We start from the raw sequence: 18845 nt of genomic DNA, 5'->3' as shown, positions 1-18845 counted from the left end.
TCACCCTCTGTAAAGCATTTCCCAAAGGTGGGCAGAACCAGGCAGCTCCTGTGTGCCCAGTGCTCACCTTTCAAAAAACAGACCATTCATAATTTTATTTGCTTAATTTACTCCTGGATGTGAGGCATAAAGTTGTTTCTGTTCTAACAAGCAGCTTTGCAAATGGACTGAAGTGGACACCAGCTGGGCTTGCCAAAGGCTCGCTGCATCCAGAACACAAGGGAGGCCGGCTGTGTGGCACTGATCTGTGGAAAGCCCTTGTGTGAGGAGGACAGAGTACCAAGCAAAGCCTCAACACCTTAGAGGATTTTGTCCAGATCTCATTCTCTCACTGACAGGAATTTCCAATTTTCCCTTACTTTGACTCAGGTGGGGCCAGACCTCATGCACAGTGTCCTCTTTTTCAGTGTGTCAGCTGCTCTCCTTCCCCCCACACCTCTCGAAGGGTTTGTGCTCTGGACAGTGATGTTCCCCGGGAAAGGGCACTGCTCACTTCTTCCCCAGCATCCTCCCATGTCCAAACCCCAGCCAAACCATGTCCTGCAGTAGCACTGCAGTTACATTTGGCAAAGGACAAAATGCTTTTGTCACCCCTGCCCAGTAATGATTGGCACAGATGTTTAATTCAAGGCTGAGGTTCACAGGTGCTACATTGGGCAAAAGTTGTTTTTGTGCACCCTCATGAGTGTTCTCAGTGCACTGAGAGAAACTAATTAAACATGAGTGGTGTTGATGCTGTACCTGGTCAGTCTGGAGGCCCCTCTCACCATTGTGTTTGTAAAAATTAAATGCCTCTTGTTAGTGGTGCAGCAGAGATCTCTAATATGCGTGGACAGAAAGGCAGGGATGGATGGAGTTGGTGTCAGGGCAGCAATTGCTTATCGTGCCTTATCTGGGAATATGAAACTGTATTGCATGACATCCAGAGGCAGGCTGAATAGATATGCCAATTCATCTCGAGCCCGGGCTTTGACAAGCTAGACTGCCCTTGTTGAAAGGCATCAGTCAAACAAGAGCTGCTGGCTGCTTTTCCCTTTTTTATACTTTCTCTCGCTCCCGCGCTCCCTCTCCGTCTCTCGCCGCCTCCCCTCCCTCCACCTCTTTTTTCTAAGCTTTTTCCACACAAAATTGAAAAGCTTTGGAAATAATAATAATAAAAGCCCCCCAAACTAATACCGTTTTAAGTACACCCCCCTCCCTCCCCAAATGGGATTGATAAGGAACCCCAGTGTATGAAGGCATGTTTAGATAACATTGAGAATATTATAGCGAGTGAGGGAAAGTAGGGGGAAAAGCTTCCTGCCGCGTCTAAGCCGGGAAAGGCGACGGCACCCTGGCTAATACGAGTGTTTAATATTTGATGTGTTGGGATAAAGCAGGATCACCTTCGAATTGAATTGAGTGTCAGAATGAGAATCTATTACTGAAATTCTTGTGTGATTTGACAGCAAAGCAGACGATGTTATTCTTCACTAGTTACCGCAATCTTCTCCCCTACATCACTTAAATATTTTTTTCTTTGCTTGAGTAAACACACATTATCCTTTTTTTCCACCTCCCTTTCCTTTTTTGTCTCCCTCTTTTATACTTATTTTTTTATTTATTTTCTTCTTAAATCAAACCTGCCTTTCACAGGGCTGATGGAGTAGATTGTTATTTCTTTATTTGTCCTATTAAATGGAATTCCTGATCATTTAATCCTGCTTTTGTAAGTGATTTAAAAATACTTGAAAAGCTGTGAATGTGGCAACACTTCTGACTAAACTGCTTAAAAGGAACACCGTTACACCTGGGCTTAGCTCCTGCCTGCTGACAGCCAGCGAGGGTAGCGGGCTCCAGCGCTGCCGGAGCCATCCCGGGCTCCGTGCCTCCATCCTGCCGGGCGAGCTTTCCTCCGTGCCTTCCCTGCCACAGAGGAGTTCTGCTCTTGTCAGCTTGGCTTGGCAAGCTGCTCATTCATTACCTGATTTTCTTTAATTGCATTCAGCCCTGTTCAGGAGCCTCCCACTAAATGATTTGGTGGTGGGGTCAGCTCCTCAGTGGTGTTCCGTTTGCCTCATATTGTGCTGGTAAATTTGCATGGCAAGAAACCCCAGCAAGAATTGTCCACCTCCTATTCCTGGACTGGCATGCAATTAAAATGGGAACACTCTGGAACCTCCAGGGTCCTGAGTGCTGTTCAGGGATGTCCTGCAAGACTGTCCCAGCCCCAAAACCTCACAGTCACTAAAAACATTTCAAGCCATGTTTAAAAGCCCACTTAGTCATAGACATGACCTCTTTTTTCTTCCCTCCATACACGGTAATATAAAATCTTGACACCTCACTGTGGCAGCAGTGGAATAAGGGCAGTTAGATGGGAAATGCTTATTTTGGGCAGATGCAGTGCACAGTTGACATGACAGGAGGAGGAAGATGATTTTGCTGTTCCAAAGACATTTTCTCCATTGCAGAAATGTCAGGGGGTTCACCTTCGATCAGGAGGCAGCTGTGCCCAGCCTGATCCTGGGGGAGCACAGCTGGTACCTGCTGCTTGCTGAAGCTAAGGGGAGCTGGGAGTTCTCACACCTTCTTTCTCTGTATTTAAAACCATGTATATTTCATGTGTCTTTTTGAAATTCTTAATAGAGATTGTCAGCAAAACCCACCAGTTTTCTTATTCCTTAGTACCCACCCTTCAGCTTCTTCTCAGACTGCTTAAGCCCCTTTGCTCCTGGAAGGGTTTTTTCTGAAAGGAAATATTTTCTCCCTGCCTGAAAGTGTCTGTATTAATATTAAAATTACAATTAGCAGATGAAACATAGCATTTAAAACCTCTTGGTAGGACACGTAAAATAAAATGACAGAGTTTCTCAGCTGGTCAGGGCAGGACACCCTGTGCCAGTCCTGGCAGTTCTTGCAGCCGTGGTTTGTGAACATGCTCATGTCATTGCACAGCACAAAGGTCCATTTCCCTCCTGCCCTTCAGCTGAAGCATCCAGGGTTGTGCAATGCCAGCAGCTGTAGGGGAGGGCAGAGGTGCCAAGAGCTGGCCAGCAGGTCACAGCCTGGACACGTGTGGAAAGAACAAGGCTGGCTCTGCAGACATCAACACTTTGCCCTAGCAGAGCTCCAGCAGCTCTGTGAGGACCAGCTCTGTTCCTCCCTCTGCATGTGGGGAAGATTTGTGGGGCTCCCTTCAGAGCAGGTGCCTGTTTATATGCTGTGGGGTGTTTAATTTTGCCTTAATTTGACTGCCAAACACCAGTTTTTGTGAAGTGTGCTGGGCACTTTCCATAAATAAATGATGGAGCATTATTCAGTCCACTTAGATCAATACATCAGCTTGACAGGTTCCAGTTCTGGGAATTTTCTGACCCCCTGGAACATCTTCTCTGCAGCTGTGCTGCTTACAATCCATGGTGTGCAGCCTAAACAAACTCCAGAGAGCAGCACATCAGGACCCAGCTGTGCTGGTGCTGTTGCCTTGCTGGCCCCAGCATTGCTGGGGATGGGTGCTGGTGTGCGCTGGGATTGCAGCAAGGGCAGGTGAGCCAAACTCAGTGCCAAACTGCACAAGCAACCACCACCATGGGATTGCCCAGCCTCACTAGCATACCCTCTGTCCCAGCACAGGGGACCATCTTTGTACCCAGTGCTGGCAGAAATAGGAGACAGAGCTCTTGTTTCAGCCTCTTTGCCATCTGAGGCAGATGTGTCACAGCTACTGGGAAGGTTTGTCACCTGGTACAACAGGAGGTTGGTTTCAGACCTTTTTTTTGCTCTGTTATAAAGCCAGCCTCAAATGCTGTGATTCTGTGTGTGCATCATCTCCATGCCCCATGTTGTATCCCCACTTCTTGTTTTTGGATTTTGTTCAGGATACGTGGGCTGCAGGTTACCTAATGACCTACCTCCCCACACCAGCACTTGTTTAACAAGGTGTGGATTATCCGTGGTGCTTGCTCTATGCATGGAAACACAGTATGTTCCTAATCTCCTGCTGCTATTAGCTCACATTTATCACAGGAATATCTGCTTACCTTTGATTCGAGATCCCTCCATCAGGGACCCAGGGCGGTATTTGTCTGTGAACTGCTGTGTGTGCCTATGGGATTGCATAAGTAAATAAATATAATTAATAATCATCTGACTTCGGAGCAGCATTGGCAGGGAGGTAAATGTAGCCTTCATAGGATTACAAACAAAATCAGGAAAAGAGGAAAACCTTTCTAGGAGATGGTATGAATGAAAATAATTGTATTCAGGCTGCTTGAAAATTATTCTGTAAACATTGTTCAAGTGGTTTTTAAAGCAGATCAGAAACACTGTGTTTCTCTCTAAATTGGAATTTTGGTCAGAACCATTTAAAAATAGCTTTTTCAAAAGATGCCTGCATTTTTATCAATTAAAATGCAGATAAAAATAAAAAACCACCACAGGGTCTTGGCCCTGCTTCAGTGTCTGACCTAAAAGGGAGCAACCCAGTCTCTGCAACACTAAGACTGAACCAGAGGAAGGTACAAAGTAATGCAATTTCCTCACAGGAAGGGTTTCATGGCTTTTTAAAAAATCCTTTGGCTTGCAAGTGAACCAGGGGCATCTCAGACTTTCTCACAGTTTGCCACAGGGATGGGCACTGAAGGGACAGGGGTCTGTGCCACTGCTGGTGGCTGTGTGATCACAGAGCTGGCAGGAAAGTGGGTGACACCAGTGTCCCAGCAGCTCCAGTGAGGCAGTGGCCACAGCCACCCCTGCAGGCTGGGTACCCTGGTGTTGGGGAGCCACCGACACTTTCTGCCTCGCTTTAACAGTCAGAGGAAGAACTTTCCTGTTTAAAGATTAAACGTTGTCTTTAAATATTAAACAGCAAAGCTCCTTGCTCTTGATTGTGTGGCTGCTGCCAGCAGGCGGCTCAGAATTGCCACTTTTAATTAAAAAACTTTATTTTCCAGCGCAGCCCAGCAGTGGCTCCTCCTCTCGGCCAGCGGTGGCTGACCTCTCCCCTGCCTTCATCCCTTCATCATCGCTGCTTGCACTTCCCCGTGCCTGCAGCAGCGACGGTCCCTGCCAGCCCCTGAGTGTGAGCAGCCTTGTCTGGGACTGATCAATGCCCCTGGCACTTCCTTCCAAAACCCCAGGAAAAACAATTAAAACCCGATCGATCCTGCAGGCAGCTTTGAATATGCATAAGTGCACACTTGACCTTCAGTGGTCAGGCCAACTTCCACCCCAGCTGCTTAGGTAGTTTGCTCAGGTATTGCGGCTGTACCGAATGACCTTGATCAGGGAAGCAGAAGGCGATGCAGAGATGGGCCCGGTGCTGATCCGGGGGCTGGGGCACGTGCTGCCAGCTCGCTGCTGCTGCTGCTGCTGCTGCAGAGCCAGGGGAGGCAGGCTGAGCCTGGCAGTAGCACCCAGCTGCCAGGAGCTTTCCAAAGCTGTCCCCAGGGCTTTCCCGGGATCCTGCCAGCATCCCTCTGGGCTACCTCAGTTGCTGCTGGCCAGAGTCCAAGGGATGTCTGGGCTGGGAAGGCAGCCTGCAATGTGGTGGTTCCCTGTGCAGGGACACCCCCGGTCCTTCCCCATCCCATGATACCGCTTCCCCAGGGATGTCCCCCACTGCTGCCGATCCACTGGAGCTGAGCGTGGGAGCCTTCCTATGCTCTGCCTGGGTTTGCCCTGTGGGATGGTGCCCAGGAGAGGGAACAACAGGTGGAACCACTTCTGCCACCTGGAAGCTGGGTGGCAGGGTCCCATCCTGCACCCCAACCTCTGGCTCCCCCCACCCCGTGGCTGGCTGGCCTGCATCCTGATCGTGGCAGGGAACATACCGGAGCGTGTTTGTCAAAGGCGAGGAAATCTCCCCGTTGTGTACACAAAGTGTAATTTCAGTGAATTATGCATAGACTTAATTAGGAGTTTTAATTGCTAATCATCTCCCAACAGGATTAGCAATGCTGTCTATTAATTATCTGTGGAGCCCTCTGTTTTGCTAAGGCACGAGTAACAAAGCAGCATGAATGGCTACATGGGCCACTAATAAATTAACTCCCCCAAGCCCCGTGGCTCCCGGGGGGCTGCCAGCAGAAGGGGCTGCTCAGGGGCTAGACCTGCCTGCTATAGACAGAGCAGCAGGTAGCAGGAAAGAGGGGCTGGCAGGAGGTCCCAGCGGCAGGCAGGTGGCTGGTGGGGGACACCTCTCTCAGCTCTGGTCACCCAGTTCATCCCCATTCCTGCTGCAGAGAACATCTCCCTGGCAGCCTGCGGAGGGTGTCGGCAATGCCTGCCACACTGTGGCTGCGGTTAGCGATGATCCCCCGCTGCAGGAGGGAGATAGGGGCTGCTGGATTGACCTGATCTCATCTGGGGACAATGGCCCTCATGGCAGCACAGATAGCGCCAGCATGAGCGACGCTAAGCCCACGCACCCTTCTTACTGCTCACAATGCGTTCCAAGCTTAATTCCTCGAGATGAAGAAGATACGTGGCTGTCAGGCTGTAATTACAGCCGTGCGTGTGACATGGAGGCCTGGCTGCTTTTATGTTTGCCTTGTCCAGTGGGTTTTTGTGCTCCTTGGGTTCCCAGCTGCTTGGCTCCTTCTGGAAGCCCTGCCAGGGGATGCCATGGGTGTGAAGCTCCCTCCGGCCAGGCTGCAGGCTCTGTGCAGTGGGGTGAGCAGTGCTGGCTCCCAGCAGGATTTGTCCCAGTGATGGAGGGAACTGGGGCAACTGTGGCTTGGGGGTGGAAAGGAGAGGGAGCTGGGAGGGCTGTGCTTGCCAGAAGAGAAGGGGCCTGCTGGCCAGGCCAGCCTGGGAATGAGCACCCCTTTCCAAACCCCCTGACCCCTGTTGGTGATCCTGTTAAGGCAGGAGTGGATGGATGTTTTTGGAGCAACTAAGGGACATAGGGGACGAGTTTATAGCCCTTGGCTTGCCCCCCAGAGCATGGCAAAGGTGGCCTTGAGTGATGCAAATCCCTCCATCATAAGGGTTTTCATGTGTACAGGACACCACCAGAGGCTCTGAATGCCTCTAAGGAGAATCAGGGGGCACAGGGCAGGGTGAGAGCACTTTGTGTGGGCAATTCCTGAAGAGCAGCTGCGAGGGTGATGTGTGGGTCCACACTGAACATGGTGAGCACAGACACACCAGCCCCTGAACACAGACCCTCTCCAGCCCCAGGAGCAGTCAGACCTGGGCAAGAACAGATCATGCCTGCACATGGGCTGTGTCTGACCCTCTGCTTCTCTCTTCCAGGCGTACAGCTTTGCCATGGGGAGTTGGCCAAAGAACGGGCTCTTAGACATGAACAAAGGACTGAACCTACAGCACATAGGGAGGCCTCACAGCGGGATAGGTGAGTGATGCTGCCCCTGCCATTTCCATCTCCACAGCTGCCGCTCCAAGTGTGTGGGATGTGCCTCAGCCCTAAGACATTGTCCAGTCTGGGGTGCTGAGAACAAGCCAAAGGGCTGAAGAGTCCCCAGCTGGTGGAAGGGACGAAGATGTGTGAGGGCAGAATGGGCACATGGATGATTTCTCTGTCCCTTGCACATGCTGGTGTACCAGACATACCTGCCTGTCCCTCTGGCTGGGGAGCTGCTTTTCCTCTAGACTGCTCTAGCAGTGCTTGGGTTAGGGTTGGATGTGGTCAGCACTAGGTGCCTGGAGCACAGCACAAGGGTCCCCAGGCTGGGTGGGATGCTCTCCCTGTTGGACCAGTCCTCCAGTTGCTCTAGATGCTGCAGTCCTTGGAAAGGAGGCTGTGCTGCCTGGCTTGGGAACTGGCTGGAGAAACACTGCAGAGTGAAGATGTGACATCCCAGCTGGAAAACTGAATCATCATCCTGTTTGTTAACACATATGATGAGCTTTGTGGTCCTGAAGTGTGCTCCAAGATAAAGTGATCAACAGTGCTCTGAGATGAACAGTGGCAGAGTTCCATGTATCCCCCAACTCCTCTGCACCAGGGATCAAAGTGATATGAGGGAGACCTGGCCCAGAACACTGAGGCCATATATCTGCCTGCTGCTTAACACTGGGGATGCAGAGCTGGTACAGCAGCAGGCTGTGGTACAGGCAGGAGCTCAGATTTACTGGGCTGTAGACAGGGCTGTGACTCAGGGCTGCATCACTCTTGTCTGTCTTGTTTCTCTGTGGAGCAGTAGATCACCTCTTGGAGACCAGTGGTCAGGTATTTTCTCTGTCTCCCAGCCCTTCATCCACAGTGACTTTTGAGTGTTAAAGTTTGCAAGGAGGTAAGATTTACTTGGAAAAGTCACTGGCTACCTTGGCCTTGAAGAGGCTGTTTAATATTGTTTCAAGACTCTAACCATTAAACTCTCCAATCAATCCAAGTTAAGGAGATGAATTATTTAAAGCTCACCAGCTTTTAATTAGCAGGGTCCTTTTGAACTATGGATCTGGTTGCATTATTGACAGAGGTAGCATTAAAATTTGCTTCCCTGCCTGGGAGCAGATTTGCCTGGATTGTGTGCCATGTTGGGAGGCTCATGAGGAGGGAGCAGGAGCTGCAGGAGTTGTGTGTGCATGTCCTGCTCCAGGGACTTGGGCTTTTTTCTGGGGTTTCTGAGTAGATGTTGAGTTGGTTTCTGCCTCATCATTCCTCATTTTATTTGTGTGATGAGCTCTCTTGTTGCTGTCATCCCTTACTCCAACAAAGTGTCCCCATTCTCTGGAGTATCATCTGACTCTGTTGGTTTCTGCCCCTTTATCTCAGTACTGCTGTCTTGCACAGGTGTGAATCCTCTGCCTGACAGAGTTATAGGACTTGCTGTTCATGTCCCTCCTCATTCCAGTCCTTTAGGAGAGTTTTGCCAAACTCCCTCTGGGGAGTAGCACTCCATCCCAATGAACCTGCCTTTCCCTTACCTCTCTCTTCATGCTTTTGATTGCCCATGCATCACGGTTGGGAGGTCCCATCCATCCCTTTCCCTGCTCAGGGCTGCCCTTCCCTTCTCTCTCTGCCTGTAAAGAGCCTTGATCCCAACACAGCCCTACTTCTCAGCTGAATAAAGGACTGCTGGCCTCTCACTGCCCACAGTGAAACAAGGAGCTGGCTGTGGATCTGGGGATGGTCCCATGCCATCGAGAGCCTCCCTTCTCTTTGTGCTCAGCCCTGGAGTGCAGCAGTGTTGAGGGAATGTTAGGGAGCTGAGAGGAGGCTTCCTGGGTCATCTAAGGGGGGATTAGCGTCTGATTTTTATGGCCCTCATGGGTCACTGATGGCCAAAAATCTGCAAACCAAAGAGGACTGAGAAGGGAGCAGGAAGGAGATTTGAGAGCCAGTCTCAGCAGTTTCACAGGTAGCATGAAGTGTAAGAGTGTCTGTGCAGCTCCTTTCCTGGCAGTCTGGGGAGCCTCAGCACGCTTACACAGGAATGCACAACACGGATGTTTCCCTTCAAATCTGACAGAAAAATTGCAGTGGATAGCCACTTGTTTTTGCAAACAATTTGCAAGGAATTTTGCCATCTTGCCTGATGGATTCTGTATTGCTTTGTTTCCAAATCACTCTCTGTTTCACTGTCTCAGCAGGTACCTGTTCCAAATCCCTGCACTTGACATGCTCTGGGGCCAATCCTGCTTTATGCTTTATCTTCTTTCCTTCGTCGTATTCAATGTCTGCAGAGTTCAGGGTGCTTGACAGCCTGCAGGGCCAAGGCCACGTCCTGGATGGGAGCCACCTTTAGCATCCAGTGGATACAGGCAGGATGGGCTCGTGCTGGAGTCTCCCTCCATTCCCTGGAATACACAGTTGCACATACAGCAAGCTGCTGCACAGAGCTCATGTTCTAGCTTTTGTCTGGTTTCTGTTCCTGAGCAAGTGAGCTGCAAAGCTTGTTAAGGGGCTAGAAGAGTGATTTGTGTTCCTAAATACATCAAGATGTAGCTGCATACACTGCAAATACAGCTGCCTTGGGGTGGGATGGGTGCAGGTCTGGTGTCATCGTGTTCTTGAGAGGGAAAAGGCAAAGGAAGGGGGGAAATTTAAATATTTCAGGATAAGGAGATAGAAAAGTCCTGCTCCAGAGGGTGAGGATGCAGGAATTCCTTGGGAGATCAGAAAGGAGTAAAAGGGATATGAAGCCTATTCTTTCATGCCCTTTCCCAGGTTGATGTTTCAGCTCTAAGGATTCCTTCTGGGCTGAATGTGTCCCTGGAGACTAGAGAGGATATTTTTATGCAGTTTCCATCTCTTCTCTAACATGGGTTAGATATGTGTCATCTCCAGAGTGGGCTGTAGAATCTTGGGGTGAGGAACTTCTCTTTGTCTGCTGTTTTCTTGGCCCTCACCAAAATGAAGTTGAGTCTTGCCAAGAAGTTACTCAGTCTTACATATATGGGGACATTGCCATTCGTAACACATGTGTTTGAGGCAGTGCTTGCCAAAAACAAGCTGCAGCTTTTAATGGGAGTCTTGGCAGGCAAAGATCAGCATTCACAGGCTCCACACCAGTGGAGCTGGGTACCTGTGTTGGGGTCTCTCTGCTGGGAGTCAGAGACTCATGCAAATCAGAATTAAGGATTAAAATCTCAGGTTTTAGTTGTGATTTAAATCAGACAACAGATCACCCACATTCAGAAATTTATTTTCTTCTGGTTTTTTTTAATATATTTCCTGAAAAAAAGGTCAGTTTTACTGAACAGCACCTATCAAACCAAGTGCAGCTTTCCTTACTACTGCCCAGTTGTTAAATCTGGTTATTCTTTTACTCATCCAATACTCTATTTTTGCTACATTTATTTTGATTGATTATGTAACATAATATGCCTTCAGTCTTAGTTTTTAAATATTTTTTACATTAGAAAAACGGTGAATTACTGTTTGTTCTTGAAGAGCTGGTGATTAAATTATTACTCACGATTGCTCTTTTAGATGAAAACTGTAATGCCATGCTAAAGTACCTCAACAGTAGTTAGAATTGATTTTATTAGGAAAATCCTCTTTCCCTTGCAAATATTCACTATGGAAGGAAATGTAAATTTCAGAATACTTTTTAGGTAAAAAAACCCTGGTACATGAAACCAGTGGGCTGGAAGAGTGTTTCTGGAAACCAGCCGTTCAAGGTATTAGAATGAGTACATCTCATCCTCTCTCACCTTAGTTGGTTGGTTTGTTTGTCTTCACTTATTATGGAAAGATAAGAGACAAAGCTTTTTATTTTCAATCCTTTGTTGTTTCTCAGCTCTGAACTAGCCAGTTCTTCAACTGAAAATACACCAAAACCAGCAAAAAATTTCCAAAACTGCAAAAGTAGCAGCTCCTACTGGGAAAGTTTTATTCTCATTTGTCAGCTCTGCTTCCCTCTCCAGTGCTTTGACTGTCTTTAAAACATGACATTACTCCTTGCTACTGATCTTTTTTGAATCTAATTGAATGTAATTGAATCTTTAAAGTTTAGCATTTAGCACATACATTATTGTGATTTTAGATTTAGATGTAAATGTCTGGTTTGGGGTTTGTTTAGTTTTTATTTTTCTTTTTAGGGGAAAGACAGTAACTAGGCTGCTGTGCCTCTTGCTAGTGAACCCTCCCAGTACCATCCCAGGTGACCAGGAGATCTGGTCCCATAGTAGCACCCGTCTTGACATGGTGCCCTCACTGGGCTGTTTTACACCAGCTGTCATAACCCTGTGAGCCCTGAGCCTCTGACAGATGGCTTCACCATCTTCCCCGTTCCGCAGTTCCCTTGCCGGGGCGGTGCCGTGCTCCCTCTGTGGGGGGATCTGTGCCTGTGCCAAACAGAGCAGCCCCACCTGCCTGGGCAGGTCAGCAGCCCATGCAGTGAGCGACCCAGCAAGGCACCGTGCCTCCCTGGCTCCATCTCTCTCTTTTCATTTACTGATTGGAAATCTCGGAAGGTTAGGGTGTGATATTGTTCCTGATCCAGAGCATTAATTAGGCCTCGGAAAGAAGAAGAGGAATTGCGTGTTTTTAACAGTGAGGTTAATGGGATGCTCGCAGAGTAGACAGTTTTAATGAGCTTCAACTCGATGTGCAGTGAGTTTACTCTTTGTGTTAAAAGGGTCACACTGCAGTAGTTTGATGTGGATTGTCTCCTGGCCCCCAATGTCATAGGTGAGCGTCTGTCAGAGTCCAGTCAGAGCGCATTTACTTAGTGACACGATTCTAATTAACTACCTCGAGCTGCCACCGCCGCGGGGAGCCGGGGCAGCGCCTGCCAGGGTGCCTCCTGCCCAGCACAGCCATCCCTCTCTGCAGCTCTGTCTCGCTGTGCTGGGCTGCGGGAGAGGGCGGCAAGGGCTGTGCTCACCAAGTGCGGTGGCGGGCGACAGTGGCAGGTGACGGGCCACCCACCCCAATGGGGCCTGGGGCTGTCAGCGCCAGCTCTCCCCCTGCAGCTTGGTGGGGGTGATGAGGCTGTGCCTCACCCTGCACGGTGCTGGAGGTGTGTGGTCCTGGCAGCTTGCTGGCTTTATTTCTGCCTGCTCTCACTCTTCCCTGTTTTCGTTTCCTGTCTTTCCTGCCTCTCCCAGCATCTGTGGGATCCTCGGTCATCCTTGGTACCCACCTGCCTCCCCTGCATCAGGGCAGGGGGAATAAGGAGGTGGACAGCATTTTGTGAAACTTCCTTTCATATTTTTGACTACTTTTAATCCCACCCCATGTGGCAGAACCAGTCCCACCATTCTGGTCTGTCCCAGGGTGTGGGACAAGCCCCAGAGAACCTTGTGCTCCCCCAGAGCAGGCATGCCCCATTCTTTTGGAGCTCTTCACTTCTCAGCAGAGGTGACCCGTGCGCAGCACCATCCTTCTGCTGAGGGATCCTGAGAGGGAGAGCTGAGAACGGGGCTCTCTCCTGTGGAATGGGGCACTGCCCCGCACACAGTGGCCCCTGCTCAAGGCAGAAGGGGAAGGACTCTGAATTAAATAATTAAAAGAGACTTAAGTAAAAATCAACAGAAATGTCACCAAATGAGCAGTGTCATTTTAAATTAGCGCTCATAAAGGTCAGGCAGACCCAGAACAGGTGGAGCGGCTGCGTGCCGGGTGTCGCAGCCAGGCGGCGTGTCCCGGCACCAGGCAGGGTGCGGGACCTGCACGGCCACCCGTGGGGCCGTGGGCACGGGGACAGCGTGGCTGCGGGGTGAGGGTCCGGCTGCAAGCACCGGGCCCGCATCCCTGAGGAGCGGCGGGGAGGGAGGGCTGGCCGGGGCAGCCGGTTAGAGGACGAGCAACTGTCAGAGTCCAGTCAGAGCACATTAACGCGGTGACATGATTCTAATTAACTACCGTGAGAGGTGTCACAGCTGGAAAAGCAGTGAGCAGAGACAAGCTTTTAAAAAAAGAAAAAAGCAATGTGACAGTCTTTTTTTTTTTTCCTTTTTCTTTTTCTTTTCTTTCTCCTTTTTTTTATTTTTTTTTTTTTTTTTTACTCTTGTGTGCTCTCTCCCCTCCATGTGGGAGTGGATCTAAAGATAATTAGGATGTCTGGCTGCCTGGGAACCTGAGCCGGGGCTCTTTTGCTTTCAGTCATTTAAGTTTTCGACATCTCTCTGAAGGGACTTGGTGGCGCAGTGGATTACTGCGCGCCAGAGTGACAGAACACTCTTCTAATCGTAAACCCTTTTTAGAAAGGATTCTGCTCTCCCTTTTTCCCCTGGAGCAGCAGGGGGTATGTTCTGATCACTGCAGCTCTGTTCCCATACATGCTACAATGGGAAACTCAAGGTCTTTCAGCTGTTTCCTGCAGTTAACAAAGGAGGCACAGAAGAAAGAAAGGAAGGATGATTGAGTGTTTGTGTTGACTGCACTCACCCCTCCATCCTACCCTGCCAAAAGTTGGTCGTGTGCCCATCTGACCCCTGACTGCCTGACAGGAGTGTGATGGGTTTGTCACACCTTGTCCTTGGCTGAGGGCTCGAGGTCCCCAGAGAGCAGCCTTTGGAGGAAGTGTGATGGCTGCAGGGACTTCAACTGCCTGAGCAAAGTCAGGGTGCTTCCATGTGCTTCTCCCAGCCCCCAGACACGCAGTGGCAGTGCCTGCTCCCTGGGGATGTGTGGAAGGTATGCTCGAGTCCCTCTCTTCTGGCTGGAAGCAGTTGTTTGCAGCACCAGGGTTAGACTGAAGAAATAAGAGGGATTTCTGGATTGTTTGCTGTGCTGCAGTGCCTGGGAGGCCCAGCTGCAAACCAGGGCAAGTCTGTCTCAAGCCTCAGATCTGGCTGATCCCCAGCAGGACAGCATTGCCATCTTCTTAGAGCTGCCCTTTGGCACAGCAGTGGCTCTACCCTCTTCCTCTGGCTTCTGGTTTTAGGAGTAGTGCTTGGTACTGTCTCCCTTGGCAAGAATTCTTCCCTTCCTCCCTTCCACCCATGCCAGTTGTGATTCTCAGCCCAACACCTGGCCCAATTTCTGTCCCCAGTTATAGAGGAGAAACCTTTCAAATATATTTTCATATTACTCTCAACGTTTGTAGTGGGAGCACTGGGAGAGGCTGATGGTTTGTATTATTTGCATTATGTCTGCTCTGTTTTAGTGATCAGCCAGTCCCAAAACCAGGAGTGTGCAAACCTGAATGATCTGTGCTGTAGTGACCCTTGCACTGCCTTGTACGCATCACACTCCTGGCTGTTTGTCCAGTTTTTTTAGTTGTCTGTGGCTGAGCCTGGCAAAATATCTCCCTCACAGACTACTGGAACAACCCTCGCACTGCCCAAGCCCTGTCCAATATTGTGCTGGGCAGGTAGAACATCTTTGCTGGCATTTGTTCTCCTGCCCCTGTAACAGACAGCACTTCCCAAGCACCGTGATGCACCTCTGACACAGTGAGATGTGTTAGGTGAGAAGCCCTGGAAGATCATTAACTTTCTACAGAGATTTTTCTGTAGAAAGTAGCAACGTAAAACACCGAGTGACATTTTGATTTCCTGTAGATTCTTTTGGTGCCTTGGTGTCTCTGCAACGTGTCCCAGACGAGGCTAAATGGTGGCGTGTCTTCCCTTACCTGTGAGGAGGGGAAGAGTTTCCTGTTAATGAACATAAACATCTCAGTTAAGGGCACAGATTATCTGCCCTGCTCCACACTGGACTTTGGTGGAAGGTGTCTTTTAATGTCCTACTGTCCTGCAACAGCAATGTCCCCAAATCTGCCTTTACATGGCTGCATCCCAGGGGGTCACAGGCATGCTGCTGTCCCTCTCACGTCTCCAGAGTTTGGGCATCTATGTTGTCCCCTCTCTGTCCTCCCTAGAATGTACAGGGCTGGTGAGCACTGTGGTCTGCCACTGTGAGGAGGAGAGACGCCTGCCCAAGTTTTAGTAAGGATCTGCCTTTAAGGAGAATGATGGCAGAGGTGCAGAGGGAAGGCTGTGTCAGCAAGGGATGCCAGGTTTGGAGCTGCCCCGCTTCACCTAATGAGAACCGATTGCAAGGTGCAGGAGGGCAGGGGGTAGCAGTCAGCCAGAGAGACTCCACTGCAATTTAACAAGTTTTCATTCCCCTGAGTTCCCTGATAAGGCCCCCCTCGAAGTCTGTACAGGAATTCATAAGAATAGGATAATTAGGATGTTTCAAAGCTGCGACCCTCAGAGGAGTCCTTGGATTAATCTGTTTTTTCGCTTAAAGACATCTGTAACTACAATCTTTGTTTCTCTCCTCTTCTTCCCCCCCTCCTTCTTTTCCCTTCTTGTCTGTCTCTGTATCTCCTGTCAAACCGTGGCAGACGTAAATGACAAAGAAATCAGAAAGAGAGATCAATGCAGTCCAAATTAGCACTTGGAGATAGACTGTGCTGGGGATGTCAGAGCCTGACCCCAGTTGATCTGCCAGCCTCCACTGGTGATATTATGCAAATTGCATCCATCTGGCAGAGCCCAGTAAAGGACTAATGGGGCAGGGAGGGGGCCAGGACCAGGCACCTTTGGGAAGAGGAGAGAGATGGGGGTCTTTGGGAAGGGGGGTCCATGATCGACAGGGGAGATAAGGTACTGCATTGGCTTCCTTTGCACTCCTGGGTGGATTAAAAGCCAAACTCCAGATAAGAGATAACCAAACTTCATTTTGATTTTTATTTTATTCCTTATTGCTCCCCCCACTCAACCGAGTACCAAAAAGAAGGGGGGGAAAAAAGGTGGTTCTTGGCGCTCGTTTCCTGCTCGTCATTACCACTAATGGCAGTTTGAGGGGAGAGACAAAGTCAGGGAAAGAAAGCAAAAAAAAAAAAAGCTGGCTGCTTAAAAGACAGTTGTAATAGGAGCATGGATAATAGAAATCTCAAATTACGGTGATCGCCTTGTTAAGAAGTTTGAAAATACAGCCAGATTGTCTTTAATGAGAGAAATATGGCTGTTAGTTAGTGAAGGAGGAGGGAATGGACCTTGTTTCAAGATCTATAGCTCGCCCATCAAAGAGGCACTGTCTGTTTCATTTCAAAATCCTGCTCCTCTGCCTGATATTAAAAATAGTTGTTAAAGGCTTTGACTAGCAAGACGATTCTCTTTGACTTCCTACTCTCTTTCCACCTCCCCCAAAAGACTTGGCTAAGATAACTTCTGCTTTTAAAAAACAGCTAAGCAAGGAAAGAAAGAAAGAAAGAAAGAAAGAAAGAAAGAAAGAAAGAAAGAAAGAAAGAGAGAAAGAAAGAAAGAAAAACAAAAGTTTTGGGGGCTGCAGGATAATACTGCCCCTGGCACTCCAGGGTGCCTGGAGCCTTAAGCTTGAGCACTGCCAGCACTGTGGCCATTCCCACCATGGCAGAGGGGAGCCTCCTCCGTGCCGTGTGCTGCTGTGCCAGGATGAGCGCCGAGATGTGGTACCACCACTGCCTTCCTCTGGGCAGCCCTCACCCAGGCACAGGGCAGCAGTGGCTTTTTTGGCATCTGGACCCCCATTAAGTGCCATGATGCTTCTTTCCTTTGCTCTACCCCGAGCCTGAGAAGTGGCACCGGGCCAGGGTTGAGGATGCTGAGAAGAGCTCTGACAGAAGCCAGGTCTGGCAGCTGCCCTCCACCCCCGCCTCTTGTGACGAGCTAAGGGCACCTCTGTGCTGTTAGGCTCTGACCCGTAACTCCTGCCTCGCCGTGGCGCTGACAGTCCCCTCTTCATTCTCCCCTGATATCAAAGGATCACATTAATTGGTTTCAGGATCGTGGCCCCATGTCCTGAGTGGCCTGTTTAAGATAACGAACTCAGAGTGTGTTAATAGCTGCTATAGCTCAGCAGAGGATCTAGGGACAAGGCCTGGATGGGGAAGATGCTGCAGGGTGGGGAAGACGGGCATTGACACATAAAAGTCTATCCAATACTGTGTTTTTCCCTGTCCTTACACAAACCAGTGTAATTCCCTCACTCCCAAGCTGCTAACATTTTGAAATCCCAGGGCAAAGGGCACTGGCCAGAGGGGAGAGCTGCACCAGCCAAACTGTTGCCCTTTCCCAGTGTGGCCTTGCTCTTTTCGTGGGTCTGCAGTGGGATCAGAGGGGATCTGCTCATATCCTCCATAGCTTAAGACTCTTCCCAAAGGCGAAGCTGCCACTGCACAGGATGATCCCAGCTGTGCCATTAATCACCCGAGTTCTGGCTTGTTCCTGATTCTGCAGGAGAGACCCGCAGTGGGCTGCACCACGATGGCAGTGTTTCCATCTGCTCCTGAGAGTCATGAGCAATCCTGCTCCAGCTTGGGTGGGAGCTGCATTCTTCTAACACAGAAGAGCCCAAGCAGCTTCTCCCAGCCTGGGCTCTGAACTGGGCTGTGAGTGTACAGGACCTGGATGGGAGGTAGGAGGGGAGGGTCATGGTCACTGCTAAGGGTGGGTGTACTAGTCCATGCTGCTGGGACCAAGATTCCATGTTCAGGACTGTAGTCTCACATGTCTGTCCTGTGTGCTTGGAGGTCTCTGAAGAGATGACATGAAGGAGGGGCTCAAGAGCTCCTATGAGTTTTTGGCCAGTTGATGGCCCAGGGATGCAGCAGAATCAGCTGGCTGAGCTATCATGCAGGGTGGGCTGCAGAGCTGTCCCTCCTTATCCCCCCCATGGCACAGAGCTGATTTTTAACCATGGAATACCCCTACCCAGAGATGTGATCCAAACCCCACAGTGATGGAGAGTGCCTGGTAGTCCTGGGTCACTTTTCCCACTATAATTAGCCTCACTGTTAATTACTTGCAGGCATGTGATGTGCAGGGGTAGCATCCATGCAGCCGGAGGGGCTGCCTCTGCACAGACCCTCCTGCAGTGCACCAGCCCTGCACTGCCCTTTGTCTCCTGCCCACCTCAGCAGAAGGCATGGCACTGGTGCTGCTGGTTGCCTTGGCTTCCCAAGGCGTGCCTCTCCCTGCTTGCTGCCACCTCTCAGCCAGGCCCCAGAGGGAAGGGGACCTGTGCCCTGGCACTGCTACCTCAGGAGCCTTTCCCCAGGGGCTCTGTGGATGGGGTGAGCCTGCACACAGCAGGACCCCCAGCCCTTTGCCCTAAGGAGGGCACAGCAGCACCACCTTACCAGGAAGCCCACTCCAGCCCTTAGCTGTCAGCTGCTGAATGCTGGAGGTGTCTGGGCCAGGTCCCCTCTCCCATGCTGTGTGCTTTCAGCAAGAGCCACTGATTTGGCTCTGTGTGCATGCCCAGGAGTCTCAGGGCTTGGCATCTGGGTCATCTCCAGCACCCACAAAGCCCCCTGCTCATGCTCTCCCCCTCTGAAAGTACATACATAACAGCCAGGAGAGGCAGAGGGGAGAGAAAAGGAGAGACGCCAGCTTTGCCTCCGTGCTCCCATCCAGAGCAATCTCCTAATGAGAAGAATATGGCTGCTAGTTAGCAGAGGGGTGTGTCCTGTAGGCTAAAATGAGATAGTTACACTGCACTGATTGAAGGTTGA

At 50.1% G+C, this 18845-nt stretch overlaps 1 protein-coding gene across 2 annotated transcripts in view; it reads left to right on the top strand.

The window, feature by feature from the left end:
- The window catches only part of ERI3 (ERI1 exoribonuclease family member 3), a 128104-nt gene that overhangs the window by 85779 nt on the left and 23480 nt on the right, over positions 1-18845 (top strand). For both annotated transcript variants that reach the window (XM_054286029.1, XM_054286030.1), the window contains exon 7: positions 7240-7339. In XM_054286029.1, the coding sequence (XP_054142004.1) occupies positions 7240-7339 (100 nt within the window). The remainder of the gene's footprint in view (positions 1-7239; positions 7340-18845) is intronic.

This window comes from Melozone crissalis, unplaced genomic scaffold, assembly GCF_028551555.1.
Source record: "Melozone crissalis strain CALT ecotype California unplaced genomic scaffold, PUWL_Pcris_2 ptg000045l_1, whole genome shotgun sequence".
NCBI classification, from domain to species: Eukaryota; Metazoa; Chordata; class Aves; order Passeriformes; family Passerellidae; genus Melozone; species Melozone crissalis.
This window is presented reverse-complemented; position numbering and strand designations above follow the sequence as displayed.